This window comes from Schistocerca serialis, chromosome 3 (genome assembly GCF_023864345.2).
Source record: "Schistocerca serialis cubense isolate TAMUIC-IGC-003099 chromosome 3, iqSchSeri2.2, whole genome shotgun sequence".
NCBI lineage: Eukaryota > Metazoa > Arthropoda > Insecta > Orthoptera > Acrididae > Schistocerca > Schistocerca serialis.
The window spans coordinates 784,845,297-784,860,296 of NC_064640.1; the positions used below are offsets into that span (position 1 = coordinate 784,845,297).

Consider the following 15,000-nt stretch of genomic DNA (forward strand, 5'->3'; position numbering starts at 1 on the left):
CACATTTGTCCCATTACACCATGTGCATCTTGCTCAAATGTAAGGCCAGGATGGCTTACCATTAATGGCAACAAAACAGGATATAGAACATTGTCCACATACTGCTGTGCTCTAAGAGTGCTGCAGATGACAGCAAAAGGTGTCCTGCTATGAAATGAAATGGAACCCCAGGCCATCACACCTATATGTTGGGCCGTATGGTAGGTGACAGACTGGTTAGTATCCCACCATTGTCCATGGCGTCTCCACAGGCGCCTTCAGCCTGGAATCTCATTAACTGGAGTAGAACTGTCTTCAGTCATCAGCCCTACTTCAAACTGAGCTCTGATGACCAGCAAAGACATATGTGCACAAACTGCAGTTAGTTGTGGGATACCAATCTGATCATCACCCATCATACTACCCAATAACCAGGTGTGTTGGGTGAGGATGGCATTTCATTTCATAGCAGGACCCATCTGGTTATCATCAGCAGCCCCTTACAGCACAGTGATACGTCAACTTTATTCTATGCACAGTTTTGTTGTCCATCGCGGCAAGATATCCTGGCCATACATTTCAGCAATATAATGCCTGCCCACACATGGTAAGACTTTCTACTGTTTATCTTCATACTTGCCAAACCATACCTTGGCAAGCAAGGTCATTGGATCCCTTCCCAGTTGAGAATGTTCGGAGTATTATCAGCAGGGCCCTCAATCTGCTCAGGATTTTGAAAATCTAACATACCTACTGGACAGAATTTTGCATGATATCCCTCAGGAGGACATCCAACAACTCTATGACTCAATGCCTAGCTCAAAACTGCTTGCATAAGAGCCAAAGGTAGATGAATGCATTATTGACTTGCTCAGTTTGTGAAACTCTTTCTCTTGAATAAATAATCCAGTTTTTCTAAAACTGTAATCATTTGTTTGTCCATAGATAGATTTTGTATCTACTAATTTTTGTTCCATTCAAACAATTCCTCCATAGTCCTTTTTTCCATTAGAGTGTAAATTTGTTGTTGTACTATTCAGGCCTTGCTGTGCTGGTACTGCGAACGGCTGAAAGCAAGGGGAAACTACAGCCGTAATTTTTCCCGAGGGGATGCAGCTTTACTGTATGATTACATGATGATGGCGTCCTCTTGGGTAAAATATTCCGGAGGTAAAATAGTCCCCCATTCGGATCTCCGGGCGGGGACTACTCAAGAGGATGTCGTTATCAGGAAAAAGAAAACTGGCGTTCTACGGATCGGAGCGTGGAATGTCAGATCCCTTAATCGGGCAGGTAGGTTAGAAAATTTAAAAAGGGAAATGGATAGGTTGAAGTTAGATATAGTGGGAATTAGTGAAGTTCGGTGGCAGGAGGAACAAGACTTCTGGTCAGGTGACTGCAGGGTTATAAACACAAAATCAAATAGGGGTAATGCAGGAGTAGGTTTAATAATGAATAGGAAAATAGGAATGCGGGTAAGCTACTACAAACAGCATAGTGAACGCATTATTGTGGCCAAGATAGATACGAAGCCCACGCCTACTACAGTAGTACAAGTTTATATGCCAACTAGCTCTGCAGATGACGAAGAAATTGAAGAAATGTATGATGAAATAAAAGAAATTATTCAGATTGTGAAGGGAGACGAAAATTTAATAGTCATGGGTGACTGGAATTCGAGTGTAGGAAATGGGAGAGAAGGAAACATAGTAGGTGAATATGGATTGGGGGACAGAAATGAAAGAGGAAGCCGCCTGGTCGAATTTTGCACAGAGCACAACATAATCATAACTAACACTTGGTTTAAGAATCATGAAAGAAGGTTGTATACATGGAAGAACCCTGGAGATACTAAAAGGTATCAGATAGATTATATAATGGTAAGACAGAGATTTAGGAACCAGGTTTTAAATTGTAAGACATTTCCAGGGGCAGATGTGGACTCTGACCACAATCTATTGGTTATGACCTGTAGATTAAAACTGAAGAAACTGCAAAAAGGTGGGAATTTAAGGAGATGGGACCTGGATAAACTAAGGAACCAGAGGTTGTACAGAGATTCAGGGAGAGCATAAGGGAGCAATTGACAGGGATGGGGGAAATAAATACAGTAGAAGAAGAATGGGTAGCTTTGAGGGATGAAGTAGTGAAGGCAGCAGAGGATCAAGTAGGTAAAAAGACGAGGGCTAGTAGAAATCCTTGGGTAACAGAAGAAATATTGAATTTACTTGATGAAAGGAGAAAATATAAAAATGCAGTAAGTGAAACAGGCAAAAAGGAATACAAACGTCTCAAAAATGAGATCGACAGGAAGTGCAAAATGGCTAAGCAGGGATGGCTAGAGGACAAATGTAAGGATGTAGAGGCCTATCTCACTAGGGGTAAGATAGATACCGCCTATAGGAAAATTAAAGAGACCTTTGGAGATAAGAGAACGACTTGTATGAATATCAAGAGCTCAGATGGAAACCCAGTTCTAAGCAAAGAAGGGAAAGCAGGAAGGTGGAAGGAGTATATAGAGGGTCTATACAAGGGCAATGTACTTGAGGACAATATTATGGAAATGGAAGAGGATGTAGATGAAGATGAAATGGGAGATATGATACTGCGTGAAGAGTTTGACAGAGCACTGAAAGACCTGAGTCGAAACAAGGCCCCCGGAGTAGACAATATTCCATTGGAACTACTGACGGCCGTGGGAGAGCCAGTCCTGACAAAACTCTACCATCTGGTGAGCAAGATGTATGAAACAGGCGAAATACCCTCAGACTTCAAGAAGAATATAATAATTCCAATCCCAAAGAGAGCAGGTGTTGACAGATGTGAAAATTACCGAACTATCAGCTTAATAAGTCACAGCTGCAAAATACTAACACGAATTCTTTACAGACGAATGGAAAAACTAGTAGAAGCCAACCTCGGGGAAGATCAGTTTGGATTCCGTAGAAACACTGGAACACGTGAGGCAATACTGACCTTACGACTTATCTTAGAAGAAAGATTAAGGAAAGGCAAACCTACGTTTCTAGCATTTGTAGACTTAGAGAAAGCTTTTGACAATGTTGACTGGAATACTCTCTTTCAAATTCTAAAGGTGGCAGGGGTAAAATACAGGGAGCGAAAGGCTATTTACAATTTGTACAGAAACCAGATGGCAGTTATAAGAGTCGAGGGACATGAAAGGGAAGCAGTGGTTGGGAAGGGAGTAAGACAGGGTTGTAGTCTGTCCCCGATGTTGTTCAATCTGTATATTGAGCAAGCAGTAAAGGAAACAAAAGAAAAATTCGGAGTAGGTATTAAAATTCATGGAGAAGAAATAAAAACTTTGAGGTTCGCCGATGACATTGTAATTCTGTCAGAGACAGCAAAGGACTTGGAAGAGCAGTTGAATGGAATGGACAGTGTCTTGAAAGGAGGATATAAGATGAACATCAACAAAAGCAAAACAAGGATAATGGAATTTAGTCTAATTAAGTCGGGTGATGCTGAGGGAATTAGATTAGTAAATGAGGCACTTAAAGTAGTAAAGGAGTTTTGCTATTTGGGGAGCAAAATAACTGATGATGGTCGAAGTAGAGAGGATATAAAATGTAGGCTGGCAATGGCAAGGAAAGCGTTTCTGAAGAAGAGAAATTTGTTAACATCCAGTATTGATTTAAGTGTCAGGAAGTCATTTCTGAAAGTATTCGTATGGAGTGTAGCCATGTATGGAAGTGAAACATGGACGATAAATAGTTTGGACAAGAAGAGAATAGAAGCTTTCGAAATGTGGTGCTACAGAAGAATGCTGAAGATTAGATGGGTAGATCACATAACTAATGAGGAAGTATTGAATAGGATTGGGGAGAAGAGAAGTTTGTGGCACAACTTGACCAGAAGAAGGGATCGGTTGGTAGGACATGTTCTGAGGCATCAAGGGATCACCAATTTAGTATTGGAGGGCAGCGTGGAGGGTAAAAATCGTAGAGGGAGACCAAGAGATGAATACACTAAGCAGATTCAGAAGGATGTAGGTTGCAGTAGGTACTGGGAGATGAAAAAGCTTGCACAGGATAGAGTAGCATGGAGAGCTGCATCAAACCAGTCTCAGGACTGAAGACCACAACAACAACAACAACTATTCAGCTATCAGATGGCGTGTGCATCCTGTCATTACCACAGCTGTTACAATTTCTTTCCATACCTGCCTAGTGGATAGTATTGGGCACAGATGGTACAGTCATTCATTTGTACTACATAATGTGGTGTGACCCCTTGAGGCAATACACACTCCACTAAAATGTTCCTTGTTCTTTATGGCAGTTAGTATTTCATCTATTAACTGTGCTGTGGCTACTAAAGTTGATTAACTGTGCTGTGGCTACTAAAGTTGATTTGTTTTTCATATAACCATTGTAATTCTCAAATATTAAAGTGTGTTAACACAGGACTGTCATTAGTCTAGTGTAAATAACTTTCTGAAGTACCTTACAAAATGCAGGTGGGCCTGAGATGGGTCAACAGCTTTCAATCTTAAATTTATCACCCTTCTTCTAAATCAAGGTTACTTGTGCAATTTTTAGATTGTCAGGGAACTATATGATGCAATTACATCAATTACTTCTGTGGCCATGGCATCAGACAGGTTTCCTAAACACATTTTTAATGCACTGATAGGCAAACCATCATAGCCTGCTGATTTTGAATTTTTTTAGTGACCTGACTATACACTGATCAGCCAGAATATTAGAGCCACCTACTTAATGACTGGTATGTCAACCTTCGGTATGGATAGCAGTGGCATTGCCTCATGGCATGGAGACAATGAGATCTTGGTAGGTCGCTGGAGGGAGGTAGCACCACATCTGCACACACAAAGTCATCTAATTCCCATAAATTCTGCGGAGGAGATGAGTCCTGACGCCACATACAATTACATCCCAGATGCATTCAATTGGGTTCAGATCTGGTGGAATGGGGGGCCAGCACACAACTGTAACTTGCCAATGTCTTCCTCAAGCCACACCATCACACTCCTTGCCTTGTGACATGGCACATTATCTTGTTGAAAAATGCCATTGCCATCAGGAAATACAATCATCATGAAGGGCTGTATGTGATCCTCAACCAGTTTACAGTACTCCTCGGCCATCATGGTGCCTTGCATAAGCTCCATTGGACCCATGGATGCCCATGTGAATCTTCCCTAAAGCATAATGGAGCCACTACCAGCTTGTCTCCATCCCGCAGTACAGATGTCAAGGAGCTATTCCCTTGGAAGATGACAGATTCACGCCTTCCCATCTACATGATGAAGAAGGTCTCAGGATTCATCAGACCATGCAATGTTCTGCAACTGCACCAATGTCCAGTGCTGATGGTCACATGCCCATTTCAGTCATACTTGCTGACGTCGTGGTTTTAACATTAGTACATACATGGGTCATCAGCTGCCCATTGTTAGGAGTATTTGGTGCACTATGTGTTCAGGCACACTTGTACTCTGCCCAGCATTAAACTTTGATGTTAGTTCTGCCACAGTTTACCACCTGTCCTGTTTTACCAGTCTGCCTAGCCTACAACATTTGAAATCTGTAATGAGCGGTAGCAGCACATTCCCATGATCTCTGGATGTGGTATAACCTTGGTTTTGCCACATGTTGAAGGCACTTGCCACAACACTCCTTAAACACCCAACAAATCATGCAGTTTCTGAAATGCTCATTCCCTGCCTCCAGACCATCAGAATCTGGCCTCAGTCAAACTCAGACAGATCATGAGCCTTCCCCATTCTAGCCACAGACATCATCCTCACTGATACTACATGCACTGTGCATATGTCTGACAAACAGTCATTCTTTGCCATGTGACACTGCTATCACCTGGATGGGTTTATATCAATAGTAGGTCTGTGGTCATAATGTTCTGGCTGATCAGTGTATATTTTATCTCTCTGCTCTTATCTGGGGCCAAGCATTTAGCTTATTTAACTAGAATGCCGTTATATTTATCCTGGAGATTGCTGAAGTAGTCATTGACGGATTTTCCAACAAAATAAAAGTGTTTGCTAAAAACATTTACTATCTGATATTGCCAATCGATGGTTGTGGTTGATGATAAGATCACCATTGCTTTATCCTTACAATTCCTAAAGCTGGCAATATTCTTGTCAGGTCTACTGCTGGATCATAAAATCATCTAGGCACTATATTTCAGTGGTCCATCTGGCTGCCATATTCAGGTGAGAAACTGTTTGCTAATCTCTCCAGAACAGGTTTATACCATTGAAGACACTATACACCATTGAAGACCGACAGCGCATGCACCATAAATTGTAGCTGCTTCCCCCTAACACAAGTGGAGGCACAGTGCCCCAGTGGTGAAAGTGGCAAAAATAATGAACAGCTGTTGAGAACCTCTATCAATACTTTCTGTTTTTTAATGTCAGATAAAACAGGGTTGTGCATTTTTCTTGTCTCTGTTTATAATGTTGTTTGCAAGTCTAATTTCAGTGCATGGTGTTGAGACACAGTCCCAATAGTGAGACACATGGGCAAGCATTTGTGTCTCATCACACATCATCCCATGTCCCTTGGTTAGACAGTGTTCTGCTCAGGTTGTAATAAGTGTGTGTAGCACTGGTGCTCAAACATCTGTAATGAAGGTGTGAATTGTTTGGCCAATACACACTTTCCCACACTGTGAAGGCATTTTTAAGTGCTGGATTACTTTAGCAATAGATCATCTTTTACCAAGTCAAAGAGTGCTCTAACATTGATATGATATCTTTTTAAAATCCATGCTGTCTTTGAAGATGGTAGGAAAGCAACTGATGCAGATGCATTTTCTACTAGTTGCTAAGCTGTCAAAAGTCCAGATTCAAGGGCATGATAGATCTATTTGTCAGTGTAGACTTTCTGCTTGGGCACAAGTTCTAGCTTTCGAATCAAGTTTTCTGCATCCAAAATGGCATAATCCACATTGCCAATGTCGGCAGGATCCCTGTGCATTGGTATGATAGATGACAACTTGCTGCATGCAGATACTGGTGCAGATGTGTTGGTTTTCTATAAACATTTTGTCCCAGAGGCCTGTTATCCCTTCTGTAGACCATTATGTCTAGAATAAAAAAAAACCTTCTGTCCCTTTTGACCTTTATTGTGAACTTGATGCTGAGATGAAGGAAATTAAAATGATCCCAGAAATGGTTCAGAGTGTCTATTCCATGTGCCCACATCATAAACATATCTATCACCAATGTACCTCCAAACACAGGTGGGTTTCAAAAATGCTGTCCTTAGCACCTCATCTTCAAAATCTTCCATAAATAATTTGTTGACTATGAGGGATAATGGAGTCACCAGAGCCACTCACTCAGTTTGTCATTGAAAGAAACAAATAAGTTGACACCAGCACATTAGATCAGAGATTCATTGCTTCCATGTCCAGTTTTTAACTAGTTAATATTTTAAGTCTCTTCAAGAGAAACCCATGTACAAAGCATGTGACCTTTGATGTAGTGTCTGTGTTGAGGAGGCAATGAAATGTGACTGAATATTTACAATGTTAATGATGTATCAATAGAATAAAGTTTTGTAATATTGTAATATATTTCAGAAATAGATTTATACTATATCTGCATCTCTTTATTGTGTAGGGTCTTCTGTGCCTGGAAAGATAAGACTACAATTGAAAGCTATTTTGCAGAGATGACACAGAAGAGTACCATGGACTGCAGTAAGTACTTCCTAACATCAGTTCTTGAGGTATCAATGACAAACGATTAGAGTTACATATATAGCATTGCTTTACACACCTAAATTTTCTCTGAAAATTGCATACTTTGTCAGTTTCATTTCTTCTTCTTCTACTTTTCTTTTACCTTTAACTTGAAAATATTTGTCACATTGGCATAGAGCAACAACATGTGGTTAGAATTTAATATGTAGTATGCAGTCTTATTTACACTGAAAAATTTATGAAATTTTACTGTGTAAGTGAAATTTTTGGGGGGGGGGGGGGGGAGGGGGGAGGTGGAGGAGGTGGGTGGAGGGGGGGGGGGGGGACACATGGATCCAATAGATATTCAGCATGTGATACAGTTGGCCTGGTTACTGCTTGCATTGAGATGAACCGTCACCTGATGTCGAAGGGTAGGTCATTTCAAGGTGTGACAGGCAGTGAAAGACATTCTAGGAAACAGATCTGAAGATTTCCCCAGTTTGTCTGACAAACACTTTTTAGGTAAAATCTGTGGCTAATAATGGCCCTGAGCCAGCTGCAGTTGTTTGCCCTGTTTCAGAAGATGCCTCTTGGCTTGCAATGTTAAGGCATTCACAGAGGGTGAAATTATTGGTGACTGGGAGCTCCAATGTTAGGTGCAAGATGGAGATCATTAGTGATATGGCTATGAAAGAAGGGAGGCAATCCAGTGTGTGCTCCATTTGCATACTGGAGTAGGAGAAGAGTCATCCTAGATATGGAATGGGCCTTCTGGATGCTATGAATAGCACAGGGTACAGTCAACTCCAGGTAGTGACTCATGTCAGTATCAATGAATGATGTGTGTTGCTTCTAATCAGAAGAAGTCCTTACTATTTTCTGGCAACTGTCTGAGGTGGTAAACTCAGACGGTGTAGCTTGCAAGATGAAGGTGGAATTCACCATCTGTAACATCACTGTCAAGACCAATTGTGGATCTTTGGTGCACAGGCCAATTGGAGGGTCTGAATCTGAATCTCAGATGATTCTATGAGCACTGCAGATTCCTTGATTTGTATCATAGGGTAAAGAAGTGTTGGCATCCACTTAACAGATCAGGGGTCCACTATGCACAAGAGGTGGCTGCATTGTTCTTGTGGATCATATGGAGTAGACTAGGCTAGATAGTCTCGGAAAGGTTCAAACAGGAGTACTGTCTCAAAGGGGACAGGTCAATTGCAGGATGAGGATACACCAAGAAAACACCAGCATCATAGTTTTAAATTGTTATAGCTGTATTGATAAAGAACCAGAGCTCATTGAAAGCACTGAAGCAGAAATCATTATAGGTACTGAAAGATGGCTAAATCCATAGATAAATTAGTCAAAGTTTCTACAAAGGATCTAAAAGGTTACAGAGATTATTGACTATATTCCATTAGTGGCAGTATCTTTATTGCTGTAAGAAGTGGTATTCTTTGTAGTGGGATTGAGATAAATAGATGCTGTAAGTTAGTATGGGTAGAAGTTAAACTCAGCAATTGAAATAAATGAATAATTGGCTCCTATCACGAACCCCCATGTCAGGTGATATTGTTGAGGAAACAACCAAGGAAAATTTGAGTCTCATTTTGAATAGGTGCCAACCTGTGCACAGTCGTTTATGTTAAAAAATTTGCTAAATGGAGTAGAACGAATTTTGTAACACATAGTCTTTCAATTTTCTCTTGAATTTTGAAGTTTTAAGGGCAAGACTTTCTTATGTCTGTAGGTAAAACATTGAGCAATTTCATGCCTAAGTAATTTACTCGTTTCTGCACAAGAGTGAAGTTTGCCTCTTTACTATGTAAGTCTTATTTTGATCTATTATTGTAGATGTGATGTGTACTACTGCAGTGAAGAAATATAAGTCACTTAATAACAGGAACTCTTCTGGTCCAGACTGCATACCAATTAGGTCCTTCCAGAGCATCTAATGAAACAGCTCCAGTTTTAGTAATCATCTTTGCTCACTCAGTTAAAGATCAGTATATAAAGACTGGAAAGGTGGACAGGACACATCAGTACACAAGAAAAGAAACACAAATAATCCACAGAATTATAGACCCACATCACTGACACTGATTTTCATTAGTAATCTGGAGTACATACCACTTTCCAAAATTATGGACTACCTAAAAGAAAATGACCTATTGCCATTTAACCAGCACAGATTCAAAAAATATCATTCTTGTGAAACACAACTGGCTCTTTATTCACATTTATGTATACATCCTTGAGCTGTGATAAAAAAAGTAACTGGAATTTTTTGATTTCACAGGCTGTCTACATCTGATTTTCATTATTTTTATCTTGTTGATAATCAGATGTTCCTGATGTATGTATGCATTTTCAGCTATTTTGAATATTTAGTTTACTGTTGACAGTCAAAACGATGATGTGTGTTTTTGAGTGCTGTCAAATTTTCACTTTTGAAAAAGACAGATCAATGATTCTGCATTAAATTTTGTTGAAAAATGGATTAAAGTGGGGCACCACATTCAAAATGTCAACTGTGGCTTTTGCCAAATCTGCTATGAGTAAGACAAGAGTTTACAAGTGACATAAACATTTCAAAGATGGTTGAGAAAAGGTTGAAGATGATTATCACCTCGACGTTGCAGCACATCAATCACTGATGACAATGTGGGAGATGTAAAGAAAAGGGTTCTGGAATTTCGCTAAATCACCATAAGAAAGGCTGCTGATGATAATGGCATATCCTTTGGCTCATTCCATGCAATTTTTTGGATGCTTTGGGTATGAAATGTATAGCAGCAAAGTTTGTTCCTAAACTGTTTATATTTGACCAAAACTGATGTTGCGTAGACATCACTTAGGAATGGCTGAATGACATCAACAATGATCCACATCTTCTAAAGAAGGTTATAACAGGTGACAAAACATGGGTATATGGGTATGACATTGGAACCAAGACCCAATTGTCGCAGTGGAAACTGCCTGAAAAGCCAAGACCAAAAAAATTTGACAAGTTCAATATTGTGTTGAGGTTCTTCTTGGTGTTTTTTTTATTAAAATTGAATTGTGCATCATGATTTCCTGTCTAATGGTCATACAGTTAGTAACAAATACTGCCTGTTAGATGTATGCTGTTTGTGTGCAGCAATCCAAAGAAAATGAACAGAATTGTGGCAAAACAACTAATAGAAATTGCATCATGATAATGCTCCCACTCACACCTCAACACTAGTCCATGATTTTTTGACAAAAATAAAACTGTTATGTTGCCTCAGCTACCGTCTTCATCAGACATGGCCGCCTGCGACTTCTTTCTATTCCCAAGGCTGAAGAGAACCATGAAAGGGTGTCATTTTGCCACCATTGATGAGATAAAAACAGAATTGTTGAAGGGAAGAAAGCTGATATTGATGGATAAATGTAGATTCTTTGAGAAAACCAAAAATTCTCATTACTTTTCTATTACACCTTGTATACACTGCAAATCACTGTGAAGTGGATGGCAGAGGATATAACACACTGTACCAATTATTAAGATTTTTTTCTTGTTTGTTGTATACTGTGACAAATACAGCACCTCCATTTCCCATTGGCCTAGTCTTTCAATGTACACTTAAATTTTCCCCAAAGATCTCACTGCTGTCAACTTCAAGCATTAACCAGTTTTCTGTACACAATATTATGTGAGCTTCTCAGCCTTTTAGGGGTGCTTCAAACTCTGGCATTTTGTTGTCAATCCTTTGGCAGTTAACCACTAGTATTTTAATACTCTCACCTGTGAGGGGCATTTCTTCAGGTCTTACACTGATACCTTTCAGTTTACAACAGCTATCTTAAAAAGATAATAATAAATAAAAAATAAAATAAAATCTTGTGTGCACAGCACACATGATCATCTACCTGTGTAGTTTGTCACAGAACCTTTGCACTATATGGTTGTTGAAGCGTGTCATTTGACTCAGAACCAGGAGACCATGATCTATTTTGGGGATAGTGCTCTGAGCTTCATGAGCAAGGCTAGTATTTTCAACCTTCTCTGCTAGTCACTGGAATGGTCCAAATTTGACCTCACAGCCCTGACAAAAGGCATTGTTTACCCCATTGTGTGCTACTTGAAGTAATAAGTGCTATTCGCAAGGGATCTGGAGAAGATCCCATATTTTTAGATTCCCAGAAAGCTCTTGACACCAGAAGAAGAATGGGTAGCTTTGAGGGATGAAGTAGTGAAGGCAGCAGAGGATCTAGTAGGTAAAAAGACGAGGGCTAGTAGAAATCCTTGGGTAACAGAAGAAATATTGAATTTAATTGATGAAAGGAGAAAATATAAAAATGCAGTAAATGAAGCAGGCAAAAAGGAATACAAACATCTCAAAAATGAGATGGAAATGGAAGAGGATGTAGATGAAGATGAAATGGGAGATACAATACTGCGTGAAGAGTTTGACAGAGCACTGCAAGACCTGAGTCGAAACAAGGCCCCCGGAGTAGACAACATTCCATTGGAACTACTGACGGCCTTGGGAGAGCCAGTCCTGACAAAACTCTACCATTTGGTGAGCAAGATGTATGAAACAGGCGAAATACCCTCAGACTTCAAGAAGAATATAATAATTCCAATCCCAAAGAAAGTGCAAAATGGCTAAGCAGGGATGGCTAGAGGACAAATGGAAGGATGTAGAGGCTTATCTCACTAGGGGTAAGATAGATACTGCCTACAGGAAAATTAAAGAGACCTTTGGAGATAAGAGACCCACACGTATGAACATCAAGAGCTCAGATGGAAACCCAGTTCTAAGCAAAGAAGGGAAAGCACAAAGGTGGAAGGAGTATATAGAGGGTCTATACAAGGGCGATGTACTTGAGGACAATATTATGGAAATGGAAGAGGATGTAGATGAAGATGAAATGGGAGATACAATACTGCGTGAAGAGTTTGACAGAGCACTGAAAGACCTGAGTCGAAACAAGGCCCCCGGAGTAGACAACATTCCATTGGAACTACTGACGGCCTTGGGAGAGCCAGTCCTGACAAAACTCTACCATTTGGTGAGCAAGATGTATGAAACAGGCGAAATACCCTCAGACTTCAAGAAGAATATAATAATTCCAATCCCAAAGAAAGCAGGTGTTGACAGATGTGAAAATTACTGAACAATCAGTTTAATAAGCCACAGCTGCAAAATACTAACACAAATTCTTTACAGACGAATGGAAAAACTAGTAGAAGCCGACCTCGGGGAAGATCAGTTTGGATTCCGTAGAAATACTGGAACATGTGAGGCAATACTGACCTTACGACTTATCTTAGAAGAAAGATTAAGGAAAGGCAAACCTACATTTCTAGCATTTGTAGACTTAGAGAAAGCTTTTGACAATGTTGACTGGAATACTCTCTTTCAAATTCTAAAGGTGGCAGGGGTAAAATACAGGGAGTGAAAGGCTATTTACAATTTATACAGAAACCAGATGGCAGTTATAAGACTCAAGGGACATGAAAGGGAAGCAGTGGTTGGGAAGGGAGTAAGACAGGGTTGTAGCCTCTCCCCAATGTTATTCAATCTGTATATTGAGCAAGCAGTAAAGGAAACAAAAGAAAAATTCAGAGTAGGTATTAAAATCCATGAAGAAGAAATAAAAACTTTGTGGTTCGCCAATGACATTGTAATTCTGTCAGAGACATCAAAGAACTTGGAAGAGCAGTTGAATGGAATGGACAGTGTCTTGAAAGGAGGATATAAGATGAACATCAACAAAAGCAAAATGAGGTTAATGGAATTTAGTCGAATTAAGTCGGGTTATGCTGAAGGAATTAAATTAGGAAATGCCACAGTTAAAGTAGTAAAGGAGTTTTGCTATTTGGGGAGCAAAATAACTGATGATGGTCGAAGTAGAGAGGATATAAAATATAGACTGGCAATGGCAAGGAAAGCTTTTCTGAAGAAGAGAAATTTGTTAACATCGAGTATAGATTTAAGTGTCAGGAAGTCATTTCTGAAAGTATTTGTATGGAGCGTAGCCATGTATGGAAGTGAAACATAGACAATAAATAGTTTGGACAAGAAGAGAATAGAAGCTTTCGAAATGTGGTGCTACAGAAGAATGCTGAAGATTAGATGAGTAGATCACATAACTAATGAGGAAGTATTGAATAGGATTGCGGAGAAGAGAAGTTTGTGGCACAACTTGACCAGAAGAAGGGATCGGTTGGTAGGACATGTTCTGAGGCATCAAGGGATCACACATTTAGTATTGGAGGGCAGCGTGGAGGGTAAAAATCACAGAGGTAGACCAAGAGATGAATACACTAAGCAGATTCAGAAGGATGTAGGTTGCAGTAGGTACTGGGAGATGAAGAGGCTTGCACAGGATAGAGTAGCATGGAGAGCTGCATCAAACCAGTCTCAGGACTGAAGACCACAACAACAACAACAATGGAATATCATCTCAGATGTGCAACTGGATTTGTGATTTTCCATCAGAAAGGCCACAGTTCATAGTAATTGATGGGTATTCACCTAATGAAACAGAAGTTATTTCTGTGGTTCCCCAGGGAAGCATTATATTCCATCTGCTATTCTTCATCACCATATGTATAATTAAGGAAATAGTCTAAGCAGCCCTCTCAGATTATTGCAGACAATGACATCATTTACTCTCTACTGAACTTATCAGAAGTTCAAAATGATTTAAACAAGATATATGCATGCTACAAAAAATGTCAATTGACCTAGAACAATAAAACATATGAGGACCACAATAATTCCATTAAATTTCAGTTAAAGATTAAATGATAAAAGTTTAAAGGTTATCAATTCATCTAAATACCTGAGGCTTACAATTAAAAACACATTTTAAATTGAATCCATCACATAGAAAATGTTGTGGGGAACAGTAAACTAAAGACTAAATTTTATTAACAGAACCCTTAGAACCTACAACAAATCTCTTAAAGAAACTGCCTACACTATGCAGTCCCATATTGTGAGCAACATTCCCTTCTGAAGTGCTGTTGCACAATATGGGATCCATACAAGATAGGATAGACAGAGATCATCAAAAAAGTTCAAATAAGGGCAGCTCACATTGTATTATCATGAAACATTCCAAAGAATCTAACAGATATAATAAGCAAGATGAAGTGTCCACCATTAAAACAAAGGAATTTTTGTTGCTGTGAGATACGAGTGTTGGAACTCTAAAAGTGGCAACCATTTATTTACAGCTCATGCAAAATAGATACATGTTTCAAAGTTTTACTGATCTTCAGAGTAGTCATCAGCCTTGTGTATAACCCGTTGCCAGCAATGTAGAAGTTGTAGGACA

General features: G+C 39.6%; 1 protein-coding gene across 1 annotated transcript in view; it reads left to right on the forward strand.

Annotated features, from left to right (window-relative positions):
* LOC126469583 (uncharacterized) overlaps positions 1–15,000 on the forward strand; it is a 122,670-nt gene that overhangs the window by 85,550 nt on the left and 22,120 nt on the right. Inside the window, exon 7 of the mRNA XM_050096698.1 lies at positions 7,616–7,695. Coding sequence (XP_049952655.1) covers positions 7,616–7,695 — 80 coding nt within the window. The remainder of the gene's footprint in view (positions 1–7,615; positions 7,696–15,000) is intronic.